This window comes from Cystoisospora suis (genome assembly GCF_002600585.1).
Source record: "Cystoisospora suis strain Wien I chromosome Unknown contig_2409, whole genome shotgun sequence".
NCBI lineage: Eukaryota > Apicomplexa > Conoidasida > Eucoccidiorida > Sarcocystidae > Cystoisospora > Cystoisospora suis.
In genome coordinates, this window is record NW_027155208.1 from 25,573 (window position 1) to 44,711 (window position 19,139).

General features: G+C 53.7%; 3 protein-coding genes across 3 annotated transcripts; all 3 read left to right on the top strand.

The window, feature by feature from the left end:
• Positions 1–527: 527 nt before the first annotated feature.
• Positions 528–1,655, top strand: CSUI_005023 (uncharacterized protein). Its single transcript, XM_068065203.1, has one exon. The coding sequence runs from the start codon at positions 1,123–1,125 to the stop codon at positions 1,315–1,317; it is 195 nt and encodes a 64-aa protein (XP_067922819.1). The 5' UTR covers positions 528–1,122; the 3' UTR covers positions 1,318–1,655.
• A 1,658-nt stretch (positions 1,656–3,313) lies between these two features.
• CSUI_005024 (uncharacterized protein) lies at positions 3,314–6,116 on the top strand. Its single transcript, XM_068065204.1, has 3 exons — positions 3,314–4,769; positions 5,376–5,529; positions 5,861–6,116. Exons 1-2 carry the CDS (start codon positions 3,946–3,948, stop codon positions 5,527–5,529), a joined length of 978 nt encoding a protein of 325 aa, XP_067922820.1. The 5' UTR covers positions 3,314–3,945; the 3' UTR covers positions 5,861–6,116.
• A 1,303-nt stretch (positions 6,117–7,419) lies between these two features.
• Positions 7,420–17,326, top strand: CSUI_005025 (uncharacterized protein). The gene is made up of 9 exons (XM_068065205.1): positions 7,420–8,740; positions 10,435–10,480; positions 11,276–11,355; positions 11,875–12,994; positions 13,506–14,014; positions 14,374–14,445; positions 14,835–14,912; positions 15,171–15,304; positions 15,740–17,326. The coding sequence occupies exons 1-9, from the start codon at positions 8,486–8,488 to the stop codon at positions 16,860–16,862; spliced, it is 3,417 nt and encodes a 1,138-aa protein (XP_067922821.1). The 5' UTR covers positions 7,420–8,485; the 3' UTR covers positions 16,863–17,326.
• The last annotated feature ends 1,813 nt before the right edge of the window (positions 17,327–19,139 follow it).

The window sequence follows — 19,139 nt, forward strand, 5'->3', positions numbered from 1 at the left end:
CTGAGCGAGGTTAGCTTCTTTGTGAAGAAAAAAGAGGCCGCCTACCCACCGAGCAGGGAGAAAGAGTAAAGCGTGAACAGGAAAAGCCGGAAGTGACAATGGACTGTCATAAAAGGGAAGACGTCCTCAGGACCAACTAGAACGAATACAGTTGGCGTAAGGGATCGACTGGGCAGGTGCTTTGTTCTACACCTAGCAAGCTAGTGAGCCCGCCGTGTCTCCGTGTAATCAGTCCTGAATGAAACACCACAGCCCCCTCGGAGCCAAAGAATAGTCGCAAACAGACCCAGAAGCGTGAGCAGGAAGACTCCCGAGGTCACCTGCTGATCGCCTGGTGCTGTACGCTTGCGTCTGAACTGTTGCGAGGAAATCTGCCCACGCGCTTGGCGCCTCTGAGACTGCCAAGACTGTCTACAAGAAACGACAGTAAAGTGAGTGCTGGCGACCGCGGAGACTGGAGGAATGATCGTCACTACACACTTGGCACGCTCGACAAAAGATCACTACTCGGGTGACAATGCTGTCCATAACGAAAGGCAACTTGAGTGCTAACTGGCATAAAAGAGCGTGGTACCTTCAGAAAAGAAGTGGAAGCTACAGTCTATAAAAGCTTTGGCTGAACTCCGAGGAGCGCTGACGCAAGGAAGCTGCCCTCACGGCTAGACTCCGGTCTACTGGAGTGAAGTCTCCAATCCGCTCTTGCGTCGGCTGAAAGGCTGCAAGTGACTCGGTACCAGCTCCTGGGAGGAAATGAGACAAAGTTTTTCTCTTCCGATTCTCTTTTTCCGTGCTGTCGCGCCTAGGTCCTTAGTCCTGCGCTGACCCTCCGGCAGTAGGAGACAGGCACAGCAGCAGCTCAAGGCGGGAAACGCTGAAATGGGATATCGCCGTATATAGAGGAGAAAGAACTCCCGCGTTTCGCGACTTTGATAAACTGGAATGCCTCGCCACGTACGTCTTTCTTCACATGCAAGGCGGTTGGACAGAGATTTCGAGGAAGAGGTTTTTTCTTTCAGTCTGTAGGCTTTGCTGTCGGCTTTCTCTCTCATACTCCGCACGCTGACAAAGCTGTTGCTCGTGCGAAAGGGCAGTCGGGTACCGTGTCTTCTTCAAGATTGCAAGATGTCCGGAGCGTCCGGCCTTCGTTTTTTGTTTAAGGAAGTGAGTCAGTTCGTGCCTCCATGGATCCCTATGACCATTGTTGCCGTTCCTTGCGTTGCAAATGCCTACGGCATCGTCAAATTCAAGCATCACAGCTTCTTCGACAACAAGCCGAACGAAAATGCCTCGAAATTTCAGGGCGAGCACGAGTCCTAATTGCAGAGAAGAGTGGTCACTGAAGTCCGGGTTCTCTTCCTAGGTGTTCCACCTGTCCGTGCTCATGGTCTTGAGTATCGGTGGCCGTAAGCCAGGTCAGTGATTAGAAGGGAACCAGACTTCCATCCCGTCTTTCTCGCTTTGGGAGGCAATGGAACAAGGAGCTTTCAGCTCGTGTGCTTGGGTATCTCGCAAGCCCCGGGCGGCGTCCGGTGAACGCCCACGACTGGTCGACGTGTACAATGATGCGTTTCTCTCCGTCCGACACACGTTTGCCGTGTAGTACAAACTTGTCCAAAGACTGGTCGGAAGTGGGTTTCCTTAATACTTACGTTGCCTCTCAGCTCGCACAGACAAACCTCGGCTTTCTGTTGCGTCAGCGGAAACTGTGGTTGCTCTCGAATGGGCTGGGGATGCCGCAGGTCGGCGATGGAACAATCAGCCCTGGTACAGCCATTGTCTCCTTCATGTGCTTAAGCCAAGATGGGGGCGTGAGGCCACGAGAAACACGATGGGGAGATACTGCCACGGGAAGGTTTGTAGGCCTAGCGTGAGGTAGGCACACATAGCAAACATGTATTCTGCTCCGAACACTTCTCAGCCTGTCGCACAACGCCCTCGACAATTTCCTGGCACGGTGCGCGCGGAATCTCGTTGCTGGGTAGTAGGTGGACAATGATGTATACTGCTCCGAACACTTCTCAGTCTGTCACACAACGGCCGGGGCAACTGCCTGGCACGGCAGGCACAGAGCGCGCGGAATCTCGCCTCTTTCTGACTCGCGTACTTCGCGACAGGATGAATTATCGTTGTTCCGCAGTTTCAGACTCCGTTCCAGCTTGGACTGGTAAACCTCGCCGGAACGCAGCAGGGCTGTGCTCACCGGATTTCGACTTGCTTGCTCCATGGCGGAATGAAGACGATTTCCGTGACCCGAAACTTTCCACTTAGATTAGCTGCAGAGCTCCTGTCGAAGACAGTTATTGTATCAGAACCTCATTCAGAGGCAGCTGTGCCTGCTTGTTGCATGTGCTATGCTGAGTTCGAGCTAAGCGTTGGCGCGTGCCACCTTTCTGTTAGGAGCGTGGCGTGCGGCTGCCTGGAGTCGCGTTCGTCCACAGGGTGGTCCTGTTTAGGCCTCCGCTGCAGAGCATACCATACCGGATTGTAGTGAGCGAATTGCGATCACTTTTTTTCCGCACCTTCGACTAAGGCTGCTCCTAGGAACTGGAGAGAAGACCAGATGCCATGCTCTACGGAGTGGTGAGAAAGCCTTTGTCCTCTCTGGGGTAGTTTGGTTTTTGCACCTTCGACTCTTCAGAATCACCGGTGAAAGAAGTTGCCGTGCAGTACAGGCTTTAAGACGGACGGATCTGCAGAAACAGCTGGAGTTTCCTTGGGAGTGCTGGTGACCCAGTTCTGCAATGTCGTAGTCACCGCGTGCAACTGGCTGAACAGTCCAGGAGCTCGGTAGAATGGCATGAACTGCATTCTAACTGTACCCGAGGAAGTACCCCCCGGCACTCAGCGAACACTTCGACATTACTTTTCCAACAGCACTACCACCGATTCCCTTGCGGAGCTGTTCTAACAGCACGGGGTGGACGGATAGTTCGCTGGATCGCCAGCTGCAGTAGACGCGAAATACGCGGGTCCAAGCAGGCTCCACCATTTGGACAGCTACATGGCTTTTTCATCAGCACACCTGGCGGAATCCCTCCATGAGGCTCACAACTAAGCATGCCGAGCGGAAGATCGTTCAGTGTACACCCAGCTCAGAAGTAGCCGCCGACCTAAGTTGTCTGCCGCTCTTCGGATGCCCGGCTACACACAGCGGTGCACGGACAGCCACGGCAACAGATTCGCTCCCTCCCGGCGCATCTGAGCAGGCTGGCTTGCGTGTGCATGCGCAAGCTGCCTTCACCGGTCTCCAGACCAGAATGCACTCGGGGTGGTGGCCGAGTCCTCCGCTGTAGACGCATCTGTACCTTTTCGTGTAGATCACTCCCAAAATACCCGGAGGATACTGACCCTCCATTTCTTTTCACGTACCTGGCGGTCTCGGTTCGAACGCATGCCCGTTGCAATGCAGGCAATGTGCTGTGAAGATGGATTCAGCACTCCGCATTTTGAGTTTGTTACTTCGTAAATCGTCGCTGTGTTAGTCTCGGCACTGCGGTTCGAGTCACCGGAGAGGTGGTGTGCTATCTCCACGCCCTTTTTATCGTAGAAAGCCGTCATTCCCTACCGGTCCAAGACATGGTTGTTTGGCGAGATCAAGCCTTTCTCCTGCGCTCTTTGCGCTTGCAAGCGGCTCGAGTGACATACTCGGAATCCTTGTAAGCCGGCTGTTTCGTGAGCACGATCCGCAGGGTGTATTCCAGCTCGTCTCACGTCTGAGCTGTCAGCCGCCTCCGTGAAAGTTACTTCTTCTGGAGGCGCTTCACTAGTCGGAGGGCCGCCTCTCCTCATGGGAGATGGCTAGGCTTTTCTTTTCTTTCCCATTCAGTCCGCGGCGTGCTTCTCCGCTGAGCGCTGTTGCTGGTACTTTGGTCAACCACTTCCTCTAGCATGGAGCGTTCTTAGTTGCGTTGCAACCCATCTCGATGTTTACTTTGTGCTTTCACGATGCGCCGCTCTGCACCGTTAGGTGTATCTCAGAGAACACTGTCTCCAAGGGAGGGACATGACGGGGTGCAGTGCAGTCCGTCCACTTCTCCGCACCTCTCACCGGAAAGCCGGTTACTAGTCCCTCCGCAGCAGAAGAATGTGAGGGGAGCTGCTAGCTCTAGTCGTGGTTTTCCAAAGAAGACTAGTGTAGACTTATCGGGAGGCTCCCCTCCGTTATACGCGCTTGCAAGTGGAGCTCTCTACGGTAGCACTACGTCAAGTCCGAAGTATGTTCTTACACAGATTGCTTTACTTCAGTCGGGTTTCTACCTGGTCTATGCCCTCTTATCCCTAGTCGCGCTCACGTTCTTGATAGATTTGGGAGATGAGGCCAGTAGCCTCCCGTCTGCAGGCGATGGACTCCTCCTTGTTCTGGAGGGTGACGTGGCGCCTAGGTCATCTTCTGGAGGTCAGCATTCTCTATTCATACGTTCGTCATCACTTGGCTTCGCTTCTGCTCCGACTGAGGGGTCAGCAAACTCCGCGGACGAGAAAGTTCAGCCGTTCCTCCCCAGACTACAACCGCCTGAGACCTCCAGAGAGACGGACTTGAGCCCTATGGAGACGCGAAACGAGGAAGTACAAAATGCAGGAAAGCAGAGTGATTCTGCTCGTCAACAGGACCGTCTTCCTGGCCGCGAGCAGGCAATGGAAAGTAAAAGAAAAAGGGGATACAAAGGCCTCCGAAGATCTCATGTTCTCTTTGAAACAAAGCTCTACAGCTTCCTCACGAAAGAAGGCCGCGTTCTTCTTCTTGTGTTTTTCTTAACCAGTTTAGCTATGTACGTCATGCAGCAGCGTGGCTGTCCGAAACAAGACCAAGTGGTAACAAGGCGGCTACGAAATTTGAGACGCTAATCAGCTCCGTACCAGTCATTGATGTCACGGGGAACTTTAGGGTAAACACCGATGTGCATTTGAGTAGTACAACCGCTGCGTTCCTCCAGTTGAGTGAACTTTGGTGCAGCGTCGGCGTGCTGATAGGGTAGAAACACTGTGTTGCTGACACACGGCAAAGGGATGACTCAAGAGGAGGAGGTGCCTCTCGTTATTTGTGTGGTGGCTTTTCTTGTACGAAGACAGCACACCACCAGCAGTAAAGCATGCTGCCAGCAGAAGTGCCCCCTGTTCGGTATCCTCGTAAAAGGTTGGAACACAGGTCGTTCCTTTCTGTGGGGATAAAAAGAGCGAGTCAAAAAGTAGCGGGTCCTGAGTGAATACATTTTTGCTGTGACTTCAGCTCTGTGATATTTGAGAATGGTGGTACGAGAGATGAAGGCGCAGCTGTGTGCTGTAGCAAAGTTCGACATCTTTCTGTCAATGAGGTGAATTTGATGTGACCATGAGAAGTGTTACGCGGTGGTGCACGTGTTCTCTTGTGTGAGCAGGTCATACCTTGTCTTTCTAGTTGTTGAACGAGCCCGCAAGTGCCTTGATTTTTGCTTCTCTATACATTTCCTGCACTTCCTTGCCTGCTGGGCCTTGAGCGGATTTCCTCATCAGCGTAAGTTGCATGCCATTGAAAGACGGGGTACTTCGTGATTTGAGATAGAGTCAAAGTGCCTCAATCCCGGCGGAGAGACAGAGACAAGGGCACTCGGTAGTACCTGAGACACGAAAGAAGGACTGAATCCGCCGACACCCTTTTAATTAGCAGAGCGTGATTCCCCTCTTGTGGGGAGTGTACTCGGGCATATCACAGGCGTACTACATCTCGTGAAGGCGATTCTCTAGTATGTTCCTTTGTTTCCGCTACAGAGAGATCGCGGGGTCGGTGGCAACCGCAAGCATAGCGACAGGCCATCTGTCTTGGTGAGAGGAGTGTTCATTGAGGTTGGGTCGGGTGCTTTGTGTGCCATGCTTGTTCCAACAGTGAGCTGGTGGTTATGTAGTCTCGCTGGAGCCATCGCGACTACGGCACTGTCGCAGTTTCTCTGTCAGCGAGTGGAACTGCAGGAAATCCGGTTGGAGAGAGCTTCGACTGCGAGCCCTCCTCTTCGTGTGGCCAGTCTGAGCGAAACACAGACCAGCAGCAGGAGCTGCACATTCCGGCTTCCGGCAGGCGTAGCCGTGTCCGAGCAATCCGAAGCTGAAGCACGTGAAAGCACGACAACGCGACCACTACCCCAGGTATACGGCTCACCTGCCGGCGCCCGGGATAGGCAGTGCTTGCAGGCGGACAATGTACGCCGGGCAAGCGAAACTGACGCGCGGGAGACAGATAACGAGATAGAGCTGAGAATTTTGTAGGATGAGTCTGGATGGGCACGCCCCTGGCTGCGTGCGCACTAGAAGTCTCTCCGAGTGGATGTGCGACTTGTCTGAGGACGACATTTCGAGCGTAGCGGTCGTAGTGAACTTGATTGGCGGAGCCAACTTGGAGCTCGGCAGTGATTGTAAGCCGCCGCCTTTGTCGCGGTCTTTCTTGAGTAGGCCTCCGGAGTGACACGGTCTTTCTTGAGTAGGCCTCCGGAGTGACACGGTGGCTGGAGTGTACCCTCGGGGCCCAGCTAACGAAAGTGCCCGGTACGACTGGGACTGACTGACGTGCAGGACGGCTGCTGCCACAGTGCACTCAGTCCGCGTATGCATAAGTGCCTGCAGTGTCGTGACAGTCGTTCTTTCATCGGCGCCTGACGGTCCTAATTCTAAATCCTGGTGGTGTTGATGCAGAGATGTCAGCCGCTTCTGGCACGGATGCAGTGGCCGAGTCAAGCCGGGAGGTCAGGCTCTCCATGAGCGCTTGGCAGCCTGAGGTCACCTATCTCTCACTCCGGTGTAGTTGCTCTGAGAGTCAATGAGCCCACGATGGATTAACTGGTGACAGTAATTGAAAAGAAGCGGGCGTGAGGCTTTCTAAAGAAGAGTAAGGCTCTCGTGGGCCTGCCCCCGTCTGCGTCGATGTGACGTGAGAAGTAGACGTCGTGGTTCTGCAGCCCGCTCTTTTTAACAAATACGAACCCCCACACATTTCATATCATTTCCCTAGGGCTGTATATGCACGTACATATACACCCGTAGGGCTTAACCATACTAGTCATGAGAGGCCGGTACTCCACTTCGACGCAGCACGCTGCTCTCAGCGTTTGCTCAGCAAGGTATTCAGTCTACGGGTGGAGGGGCGGTTGACACGGGTTGCGTGTTGCGTCCGCGGGAAGCTAGGTCGTTACAGGATTGTTTTTACCGAAAAAAGTAATGACGGATCTCAACAGCTGCCTGATGCGTGAAGATACGGAGACAGAGTAAGTACGTGTCAGTTTTACCCAGCACTAAATGGTGGACAAGCAGAAGTAGCTCAAATGCCCAAGCAGAGGACCGGCAGCGGTACTTGAATGGCCTGGATGCCTCCGGCGCACCGGCATGGCAGATGAGCAGCAGAAAGAAGGTGCGCAAGTGATTAGAGTTGATGAGTTGTCGTTAGCTTCCACTTTCCCTTCCTCAGTTGAACTCATACTTGCCCTGAACACCGCTCGATGCATTCATTACGCACCGACATTATCCGCAGCTAGCTTGGGAGACGTTACGGGAACTCGACGTTATGGGACAGAACAGGTCTCTGCACTGCATCGTCACGGCTGGCCTGTGGCGGCAAGCCCGGCACACAGCTTCACCGGGAATGATCTTCATGCTGTTCGTTCGGTGTAATTTTCTTTTTATGTGGAAGCTCTGTCTCAACCGATCAGCTTGCGTTTCACTCGGGACCTTTTTTTCGAATCAACTGATCCTCTCGGGCACCGACAAAGAACCATAATCCCCCTTGGTCCCTTGAGCTTGATTTCGATGCATCGACGTATTTCCCTCTCGATGCAGAACGCACTGCAGAAAGCGTGAGCCTTTTTGAAGAGGGCCTCTCTCCGGCGTCTTCTCTATCATGATCAGGATTGCCGGAGGTTGTCAGTTTCCTGCCTTCACGTCCCCGTCGCGAGGGAAATGGCCTACCGATTGCGCAGTGAACGCGGAAGGCGCTCGCGACCGTGAAAGATACTTTACAGGTGCAGTATGCGGAAAGAGTGCCTTGTGAATGGCATCGGATTTTACTTCTCATGCGGTTATTGCGCGGTGAAGTTGGCATCGTAAACGTTTCTTCGGCAAGCAGAGGGAAAGAGAGCTGCGCAATGGCCCCCCCTCGGGGGCCTCCGACCTCATAACGACAAATTGCAGTTGTGACTTGTCGAAGCTTTCGTGTGGCGGTTCCGGGGCGGAGAAGGTTCTTTACCTTGTTTGCATCCGGCCTCCTTGTATTGGCGGGCTCCTGGTACTGCTTCTGCTCCCGGGGCCGGGGAAGTGAAACATCCCAGTCGGCCCACCAAAGAGACGGGCGTGCGGATCCCAAGGGTGTTGGGCTGGTACTATCTAGCACCCGGGAAAAACGGAAAGAACTCGTTGACCCCAGGTTTGCCTGGATATTACTCAGCTCTTTCACTGAGGACAGCTTTTTTGCGGCTCGAGACCAACTGTAGGAGTAATACTGACCCTCAATTCCTAATTCGTCCCAACAATGGCAGCGCCGTCGCCCCCCTGGCATACTCCTCCGAGTTTAGAGGAGGAGAGGTCACAGTCTTCCCAACGGTCTCTTCTTCTACGGCGAAGCTTTTCCGATCACTCCAACCCACTATCACCTACAAAACACCGGCAACGTTCCGGCAGTGCGAATGTCGGCGATGCCAGCTCACCGTCGCCAGAGGGTCAATCTGAGGGTGTTACACCGGGTACACTGCGGGAAGAACTCTCAAAGCTTGTGGACGGCATCGCAGTAAGTACGATGGCAACAAAAGCCCACGTCAATTTCAGCTCGTGGTCTCTCGCTAGATGAACTCGTATGCATCAGGGTACTTTGTTTCGTATCAGATGAATGTGGTGACATACTCGTACTATTCCCACTTCTGTTGGACGGCGCGCACGGGAGTTTGACTGTTTTAGCTAAAATGCTTCACGGAGTTTGCCCCAGTCGTGGATGGCTCTTCTGCGTGCGTGTCTCTTCAATCTGTCTATATTCCCCTCTTTTCTCGTTTCGGCGTGGTCGTGTCCTTATTATTCAGCCGTGTTGACCGGTGACAGCATATATCGTGCTGGACACCATCCTGAGCGCTTCATCCTTCCTCACATCTGTATAGGCAAGCTGTCGCACAAAGACTCAGCAGTTAAGCGGTTGCTATAGCGTCGTAGGGACATTTCTCTCTATGCTCCAACTTCACGAATCACAGATAGGTTGCTCAGTCGGCAGTTGTTTAGATCGGTGTGGTGTGTATGAAGACGTACGTCCGTTGAGTCACTTTCCCCGGCAACTTCGGGACCCCTGAACGTCGGAGGGTCGGTTCTCCTCGAGCGCCAGCTTTTGCCGCCTGTGTTCCGTGCATCGATCTCCTTGTGTACTGAAGAAAACGGGATTAGAGAACCCGAGGTGTGGAGCGACCCAGCGGATTCTTTTCGTTGTCCCTGGCGAAACATCTTTTTCACCGTTCTCATAGTCGTGAGGGGACCAAGGCGCCTTTTTGACGGGGGCACCAGCTAGTTACGATTCATCTTGCCCGGCTCGTCAGCGGTTATGATCATTCGGTTTTGAAGATAGTGGAGGCTATTGGCCGCGGATGGTAGTTGCACGGGAATCTTCCTGTAGTTGCTTTCTCCTCTCTTCTTCATCTCTCTATATATATATGACGTGGCTGTTACTTAATCAGAGGGCAGGGGTATTGTTCGTTGTATCTGATATTGGGACATCAGTTCGGGGGGTAATGCTTGTGGTGCGATGCCGTTCATTCCAGCAAAGTTTTACTGTTACTTTTTAGCGAGCATGACTCATAGGGGTCCACAAAGAGAAGTAACTTCACTTTCACGATGCCTGTTCAACATGTGAACAAAGGCGAGAAGACTGCCGATAGAGAGTATTGACGAGCGCTGTATAACATAAGATAGATGACATGGTACTTTACCTCTGTCTTTTTCGACAAACTGGCAATTATTCCTGATGAGTCCGTCTCTTGTGTCCACTGTAGTTGTCATGTCTCATTGAAGTGCCAGGAGATTCCTGCTGTGCCGACAGGACGGTCATGGGGGGGGTCATGTTGGGGTGTCACATTGTACTCTTGCCAAAGTACTGTCAGGTAGGAATATGCCAGCCGCACCGTGCAGGCACGGCAACCCTTCTGAGTGACCTGCCTTATCTGCATTCAAGCCCGTGGTTCTCTTTGCCGTTCGTATATATACTGTGACTCTGAAGTCACCGAGTACTCACTCTGTTTTCCAAGGAGTTTGACTACTGCGTATCGTTGGCAGCCATCTTTGGCGAGGTTCGCCGGAGTTGACCTTCAGTCGTAGTAAGGCGCACTGGGAGTGTTCCTGCTTCGGGATTGTTAGAGTAGGAAACAGAGGTAGCTCGTGCAGAAAGACGGCGCCGCTACTTCGGCTCGGCGACATTGAGGAATGGTGAGTCTGTCTGATTTCTTTCAGGGTGAAGATGGCCGGATTCGGTTAGCTGACTTCAACAAACTCTCAGGTACGCTAAGCCGAAAACGTCGGCGAGTGTTCCGTTTGGAGCCGCGTATCGAGCTACATGACTATTACGCAGCTCGGTTCCCGTGAAGCAGCTTCAAGTGTGAGGACAACAGCTCAATGACAGGTTCATATGCGTATGGAGTTGTCGCTGTAGTCCCTCGCCGTCGGGTGTATCTGTCGGCCTTCTATTCTTAGCTGACTGGCTTTGCCCCCTAGACGACACCGAGATTGTGTAATGTAAACAGTGTCATTTCTGTGCTGCACTTACGTCTTCTTGGCATCGGCATCTGCGTATGACTTTCTGGTCTCGACCTCCTTCTTCGTGCCTTACCCGGCGCCATTTCCTCACAGTGGCGCTGCATACCAGGGAAGAGGGTGCTACTACCTGCTCTTTCGACAGTGTGCGCAGATGTGCCAGCGTCATATATAGCCTCGTATACCTGCGGGACGTGGCTTGCCGGTTTGCGGTGGTAACTTGTCCATGCCATGTAAGCAACTTCAGCGGCAGCATTGTATGTCACAGCGGTGACTGGACCAAGTTCCGGTGTGAAAGAGAAGGACATTCGAAGCTTGGGGGGTGTGCTGACGAGCTGGACTGATTCGATAGGACAACTTCCTCAAGTGTGTCTTAGACGCAGATTCTTCGCAGCGGATATAGACAAGCGGGGAGCTGGAACGTTTTATGACGTTGCCCATGTCATTTTTCCGTGGTGTTAAAAAAAAAAAAAAGCTGCGAGTGCGTGTCACATCATCTTACCTCTCAACTTTTGCTTGGTCCGTGTGTTGTTTCTTACAGGATGCTCCGCCCCTATTCTCGCTGCCTTGGAGATGAAACTGCCGCGGCAGACTTCATGGGAAGCGAGCCAAGTCAAGGAAGTGAGTTGCGTATTTCAGACTGTGTCTCTAGCAGTCAGTTGACATGCCTGAAGACCGGGCAACAGTAGTGATACACCTTCCGTCGACGGGAACAGTCAGGCTCAGGGCTGATGAGGATGCCATTTTGGGCATTAGGTTCATTTCTTGTCGTGGCTGTCAATTTCAAGACAAAGTGCAGACTACAACCGCATGTATGTCAGACCGCCTCTTCGAAACGATCAAGGTTGTGGTGCTCTGTAGTTGTCGTGAGAGTGCGGGTAGATGTGAAGGGATGTATGTTCTTGGAGCTAGTGATCCGCTGGATGACTCTGTTTCCGTGTCACACTTTCCCGAGTCGTTTAACTACTGCAGGTCTGAAAAAGGATGATAGCACTGGCGGCAGAGTGACGAGCCGTGAGAAAGACTTGGTGGGTCTTGCTGTATCTTCGAACTGACCGTACGTTTGAGTAGGTCAACTATATTGGGACTGCAGGTGTATCTGAGTTTTCCCGGGTGATGAGTTTCTGTGTCTGTTCTCAGGTGCTTCTCAACGAGATGTCTGGTCGCCACACCCCCCCTCCCTCGCCCGTGTCTCGACAAGAGCCAGTTCCTAACATCGTTCGGTCACCAGCGCCTTTGAATCCTGCAAGCCTTGAGTCCCCTGAAAGGAGTACGTCGGTCCCGGCCGACCTCGGTCAGCAGGCGCAGACACCGCGCACAGACTTGCCTACTATGGCAGGCACCTTGGAGCCTTCGCCCGCCGCATCACCTTTGCATGAGTGTCTTGCTCCTCCGCCGCCTTCTCCGACGTCAATAACCCCGAGCTCTCCCCTGGCGTTGACCCCGGCAGTAGCGCGTACACCGATCTCTCTTGCTAGTAGTTCCCCGCGTTCACGTGCTCAGACACCACATGAACTGCTTGCTGCTGCTGCAGCCGCATTCCAAAGCGTCGTGCCCCGACTGCGCTTAGAACGGTTAAGAAGAGATACTCCTATTTCGGCGGATTTCATGGTTAGTGCCCCGGTAGTTACACAGCCCGCGTCAACTTGGCCGTCACCGAAGCTCAGTGTTATAGATACCCAGGGGGGGGTGAGAGAGGGCACGCAAGGCGACTCGACATCGCGTACAGCAGCGTCAGCCTTACAGGTTCCGGGTGCGGACGACGGATTGGCCTCGGCGGAGGATCTTCGGCTGCTAATGAAACGCGCTGGAAGCCCGCGTCACAGCTCAGCAATCGCTCCATCTACTCCCTTTCTGGGTAGCTCAACACCGTCGGGGGGGCGATTATCCGGGATGCCTGGTGAGGGAGGCGCTTCGGGGACCACTGAGCCTCCTTGGCCTGGAAGGGCGCGTGCGCATACAGTAATGGTACCCGGCCGAGGTGTCGGGATGCATACTCTGGAACAGCTGGCCCAGGCGTCTCGAGCGCAGGACGCTGCCGCCGCTTGGCTTGCTCCTGATCTACGGGAAGTTGCGGCGTTGTTACGACAGGGGGAGTGGCACCGGGGAGTTGGTGGACCTGCTGATAAAGTTGGCGATTGCCATGAGTATGTTGGCCATGGGCAAAGTGCGCGGTACTTTGAGCGTCTTGACAATGTCATGGAGGGCGACAGTATGGAACAGCTTGTCAAGCGTGCCAAGAGGAAGGCCTTTCTCTACAGTGAGACCAACTGTTGTTGACAGAAGACTCCAAGTGAAGAACACCGTTAGAGGTCTTGGTCTTTGTGAACCTCCCCGCACGAATTTTAGGGTCAGACGTTTTGGGAGATATGTCGCCTCCACGCTGATATAGTTTACCCTTTCTAAGCTGTCACCGACGTGGTCGAGGTTTGACACACTCGATGGGTGTGCGTAGTTCCGCTTTCGGCTCGCACAAGTCGAGACTGAGCGGGGCTGTACCAGCTACCCAGTCGAATTACGAATGCGGCCTTTTTAGTTTATCCTAGAGAGATACCTGGGAGCTATCGAAAAACGGTGTGCTTACGACGATTAGTGAATTACTTGTTTACCTGGACGCGTTCGTATGGAAGGGAGAGGGGCGCGCCCAGGGGCGTGTGAAGAGTTGCGGCTTAAAGGTTTTCCTTACGAAGGCTCGAAAAAGCAACTGAAACTCTGTCTCGTAATCCCTGTGTGGCTTTTGCTGTGGCATGTGAACCTCTTTATGATTTCAGTTCAAAACACGTTCAAGCTGCCCGACTCAGCCCCAGACGGGGAACCCCTGGACAGTGTTCACAGCCTGGCACCCCCTACTGAGGGGTCAGCAAGGCGTCGGAGCAACAGTCTGTGGAGTCGCCTCAGCCCTGCTCGAGTTCGTGAGGCCGGTCTCGAGTGGGCACGGAAAGACAGCTTTGCAAGTACTATGTCCAACGCTCCATCAGTGGCGTCTGCTGTTCATAAGAGCACGGAACGTGAGGAGCATCCGGGTACAGTCCGCGATGACGGTGCGTCGGTCTGTACGGCCGCGGACTCTGCAGAAACACAGACTAAGAGTGGCGGGAAAGGAGATGACCCTTCCAAACACCATGCGGAAGCCGGAGAAGGCATTTATCTGGATCCTGCTCGTGCGACTCAGCTCAAGACGACTTTCCTTCAAATGGCTGACTTCTACTTGTCTATATGTTACCATTTGGGCTCTCTCTTCAGCAAAGAGAAGGAGAAGAACTTCGAAGATCGACAGCACGTGAGTCCTTTCGGAGACGTAGGAAACGGAGCGGTTGGGGAGACGGAATTGCACTGTCGAGCGTTTGCAGGGTATTAGTGCAGCCGCCAAAGAAGAGCGGTTTCAAGGAAGTGCAGGTGGTGTGCTTCGCTTCTCCATCCACAGGCGTTTCGACTGCTAGAAGGATCGTGCGACAAGGAGCGAACAATACTGTATCGCCGTACGACGTCGCTTTGCCGTGTGTGGAGTGGGTGTAGGGGTTCGGGGCTCTCTCCAGATTAGTTTCTTTCGAAGCGTCGGATGGCTCGGCCACGGGTGCGATCAACTGTGTGATGAACTTCCTTTTGTACCAGGGCCTTGTTTGTTTGTGTTGATTGCAGCTTCAGGACATGTTGGATAGATATAAGGAGAAGATTCAGGTGGCGGAGCAGAAATTAATGCTCAACTTTGAAGTGAGCTTGCTTCCCAAGTCCTTGCCTTGGAAGGTGCTCGGCTGGTTCGCGCAGGTTCAGTTGAACGTCTTCGCAGTAACGCGGTCAAAAGAAGTCACTACCGGAGATATGTGGTTCTACTCTCGGGTTCCAGCAGCCACACTCGACTTGTTAGAAGTGTCCGGGTGCTAGTTCGACCTTCCGCCTTGGCTTGCATTCCCCCTCACTGTCTATTCGCTATTGTGCGCTGGTAAAACCAAAGTTTGTACGGTAGAATGGTTATGTGAGCCTTCAGATGGAAACCCGGAAATTTGTACGATTTCCCTTCCTGTTACTGACTTGATCAGCCCTGGCTCTTCTTGTCGTAGCATTTGCTCGCGTGCACTCTACCATTCTCTTTGCGTCCGCAGCTGGCTCAGCAGCAACGTGAACAGCTGGATGCGCTGGAGAGAGACATCAACGCCCGCGACGAGATGGATAGGAGACGGGTAAGCATTTCTTTGGTTTCTCTTGTGGGGGCTCAGAGGTAGCTGGACAGAGAAAAATGCCTGGGATTCAATTTGCTTGGAAAGGACAGGTTGGCTTGTGCGGAGTGGGTGGTGATGCCCGCTAATAACTGGGACTGGTCCGTACTCTGCCCACGCTGTGATGTTGTTCAGTGAGTAGTGGAGTGTATGGCTTCGTCTACGGCGGGCGTTCCTTGTGTTTTCATCGGTGTTGGAGAGGCAGTGTCCTGGGTGATGCAGGAGGGACTTTTAAACGAGCTGCAAGGCCGGCTCAAGAAGCAGCACGAAGTCCATATGGAAGAGCTTCGGAAGCGCGACGAAGAGGCTGAAGACAGTCTTCGCCAATGCGAAGCCCTGCGGCGGAAATTCCACAGGTAGGCAGCTAAGGGGCAACGTAAAGAGTGACGTGTCACTCATTAACTCAGTGATACTTGATTCGCCTTTACTCGGTGATTCTCTTGTGTCACGCATGGCGTCCCAAGATGTTGATTTTCCTGCCGGACAGTCGATATCCGCAACCGCGTTTTCCTTCTTTCTTTGGTTTGTATACCTACGCTGATCAGCGGTATACGAAGCAGCAGTGTCGTGAACTGAGGGTATTCTTGAGCCAGGGACATACCTAAAGGCGCGGCTAACAGGCCGTCCTCGCGATCTTCGTCGTGGTGAGGTCTCCACAGTGTCTCTGCGATAGACGCGGTCAGGGCTTCCCAACGGTAATACACTGTTGATAGTTCATGGTGGATATTCGGAGAGCGGGGGACATCTTTCATTGCACAGCGCTATCCTGTGTGTGCTCGGGCTTTGCGTAGAGTTTCCGAGGATTATGAGTCGCTTCTGGAACGCCTTGACGAGGCAGAGGAACGCATCGGATCTCTAACCGCCGCAGCAGCAAAACGTTCAGGGACTAACCGATCAGACGAAAGCGCGGCCGAAGCACTCCAGCAAGAGACCAAGGCGTCGCTGGCGGATGAAGTGGCCTCTCTTCTCGCTCCCCCACCAGGGTCCTTCACTCGGACCCACACTCCGCCGGGGCGGCGGAATGACCGTCCGTCCTCTTCCCGAGTAACATCATTTCATAAGTGGAGCGCTCGAAAAACGGAGGCCCCGGCGGAGTCGGCGGGCGTGTCTCTGCTGGAAGAGATTCAACAAAGTGGAAGTGACATGCAGCTGCCACAAGTGAATGAAAAGGAGTCTTCTTCATCGGAGTCGGAACCTGAACGGTCACCCAGCTCAAAAGAACCTGAGAAGGAGGTGTTGCTCTCGCCCCCTCCACCAGTAGAGGTGCCTGAGGAAGTACCTGATGGGCACGTACCTGCTCTCCCGCCGCCTCCTTCACCGGAGAGCCCTAGGCTCGACTCACCGGTGTTGCGGGCGTCAAGCCGGCAGCTGCGCCGACTGCTACTTCTTCAGTCGCTGTCCGCATCTGACGAACCGGAGAAGCCTCCTCCACCAAAGCCGGTAGCCCCTCCTGTCAGCAAAACTGTTGTGAAGAGGATTGGGAACGTTGCGAGACCTGCATTTGTGAGAAAGTGGAGAGAATTAACGCGGAAGCATCGTCAGCCTGTCCCGCCGACGCGACAGTTGTCTACTGAAGAGAAGCTGGACTTGTGGGAAGCTGAAGTAACTCCAGAGGAGCCACCTGTGTCAGTTAAGGTCCCAGTTGTCGTTGATCTAGCATTGATGGGGGCGCTCGGAAGTCAGGCTCTTAGGCTGCAAATGGGTCGGTGGCAAAAGAGATGTGAGAAGCGGCGAAAGCGCCCTGTACTCTCAGTGAAGTCGCTGTTTGAGCGGCTTCTCAGCAGCAGGTGTTTGCCTTGCTCACCTTGCTCACACTGCGCAGGTGTAGAACTTCCCGATGATGCTAGTGAAAGGGTGCACCTCTCAGCCCCTTTAGGCCGCTCCCGGCTTTCGACGGTTTCAGTACAAGCCTAGCGTTGTACAGTCTGTTTTCTTGGTAAGAGAGCTGAAGCCCACAGTCCTTCTTTCTCTTAGCTGCTTGCTCGGTAAGTTTCGCTACTCGATGACTGTTTTTCGTCACCCTGCTCGTATATTCAGGCACCTACTTCTTTGATGGGTGCGGACGGACTGAACGGTGCTTCGGGTGTACGCCGTTGTGGTGATTTTTTGTTTTCACGAGACATGCCCGAAACTTTTGGGGTCCTCCTAGAACTGCTCCGGTGGCTTCGATGTCACCTTCGCAACGGCTTCACTCTTCTGCCTTGTTGCGAGCCTTTAGCTGTTTAGTGTGTACTACTGTTCGTGAAACCCCGGCCGCCTAGGTGGCGGAGAGAGACAAGTGCTGGAACTGCCAGTGTCCGTCAAACTGCAGACTGTTGATAAACCTATCATTTCTCTCTTTTTGAAGAACGTTTAAGGCCCTTCGTGTATCAGTCCACTTCTTAGCATGCGAAGACGGGTGTTCCAGATTTTTTTTGGAGCTGACCGCTTGCTTCATAGAGAGAAACGCAACCAGGATTTGACAAGTCCCTCCGTGTTATCGCTCTCAAACTTGGTGTAGAGTGCGATCACAAGTAACTGATTTCCTTTTAGGGGCTGGGAGTTACGTACCGACATAAAGTGGTTCGCCGAGTTCGATGCTGCAGTCCCACCATCGGCCCTAGACTCCCACGCGGAGGGAGGCCCCTCTGATGAATGAACACCTCCGGCCCCTCGCATCTCCCGAGCAAGGGATTGCATCCCTGTACGATCCACAGTCGGGACGAACTTCTGCGTTCCGTAGCTTGCTAGACTCAGGCGCTGCTATCGCCGCGAGCGGCAAGCAGTAACGCACTTCTTCGGCTTCAGGACGGAGACTGGACTGAATTTGCCAGTAGTCGTACTGCAGGGACGTAGCGCAGTTCCCGAGAATGGGGTTCAAAGTCGAGTTTTTTTCTCGCCCGTACCGGCCTGAGCAGTATGGTGTTACCCCGGTAGACTTGCCCGATCGAGACTCGACACCGATATGGTTTTTCTGCCCACGTGTCGATGCTCTCCCAGGGCATGCTTGTACGTACTAACAAAAAAGCTCCTCTGAGTTGGCAAATGGGACAATCAGTGGTTGCCCTGCACGCTTGTCATCAACGTGGAAGTGATTTCTTTCGTGCAGCGTGTTCGCACGATAATAACAAGGGTGACGCTGTAGTCCGACACGGCTAATCTAGGAGACTTGTTGGGAAGGAATGTGATTCAGCTTCTTGCTTTGGGCTGAGCGAACGTGAGACCGACTTTCCCAGTGGGCGAGGTGCCTGCGCACCCTCTTCGGCCAGCCGAAGGCACTCCATGGCCGAGACCGTGCTCCGGCAACTACGCGGCACGGAAAAAACGTATGGGCATAACGCGTCAGCCACCGAAGACTGTTACGCCTGAAGGCGCCGGCCCGTCACCTGTTAGGAGGCAGGCCAGTTGGGTTTTGCGAAGGAGAAGCACTCGACTAAAAGCTGGATCTCCTAGAGAGGGGCAGCGGTGTAACGGAGCGGACTTGTCTTCTGGTGTCTGCTCTACAGCCTAAGGTGCTAAGTGCATGCACAGGGCGAGTGCCGTATAGCCCCTCCGGTTCTCTCCAACCGGTGAAGTAGATCCGAACTGGAAACATGGGCTCCTGGATACATTTCTGAGAACCCATCAGACTTCTCTTCCAAGAGTAACGCTTAAAAAGCAGCGCGGCTGCCGCAGAGCGTGAGGAAAAGTACAGCGGTCTGGCATCGGAGTTTGGCTAGTAGCTCGCTAATTCTAGAGTGCAGAGGGTCTTTCGCTGGCACGCGACGAGTGACTTCGATAATGGCTGTGCCTCCTCCAAAGCGCATGCTTAGTCACCTTCAAACTACAATCTTGTGACAAGGAAGCTTCGACGAGTGCGAACTATCACGGAGGCGTACGAGTAGAGCGCAACCGGCAGCATGCGCTTCTGGCGCCGGGCTCAACGCGTCGCCTCTACTCCAAACCGGGGCTGCGGGGCCACATGTTGGCTTGGCAAATAGCGGTAATAATTCGTGTGTACTTTCGAGAAAGCAAGTCTCGCTTCAGAAACGTCTTGCCTCTGGGGGGGCCGGCGTTAGCTTATTCTTGTGTGGTTGACGGGCATGCCTTTGAGCAGGCCTTCAAGGCCTCTCAATGGCAGTGACGTCGTATACAGCTTCCCAGACGCACGCGGCGTGCTTGATGGATGAAGTATCCATCCCGCATCCGCCGAAGGCTTCTGGTCTCTCTTGC

Bases quoted from the DNA above. Each gene is read 5' to 3' on its own strand.
- CSUI_005023 (XM_068065203.1), top strand. From the start codon at position 1,123: ATGTCCGGAGCGTCCGGCCTTCGTTTTTTGTTTAAGGAAGTGAGTCAG.
- CSUI_005024 (XM_068065204.1), top strand. From the start codon at position 3,946: ATGCGCCGCTCTGCACCGTTAGGTGTATCTCAGAGAACACTGTCTCCA. The intron at 4,770-5,375 runs GTACGTCATGCA...TTGTGTGAGCAG, and splicing joins TTCTTAACCAGTTTAGCTAT to GTCATACCTTGTCTTTCTAG.
- CSUI_005025 (XM_068065205.1), top strand. From the start codon at position 8,486: ATGGCAGCGCCGTCGCCCCCCTGGCATACTCCTCCGAGTTTAGAGGAG. The intron at 12,995-13,505 runs GTGAGACCAACT...TTATGATTTCAG, and splicing joins GAGGAAGGCCTTTCTCTACA to TTCAAAACACGTTCAAGCTG. The intron at 14,015-14,373 runs GTGAGTCCTTTC...TGTTGATTGCAG, and splicing joins ACTTCGAAGATCGACAGCAC to CTTCAGGACATGTTGGATAG.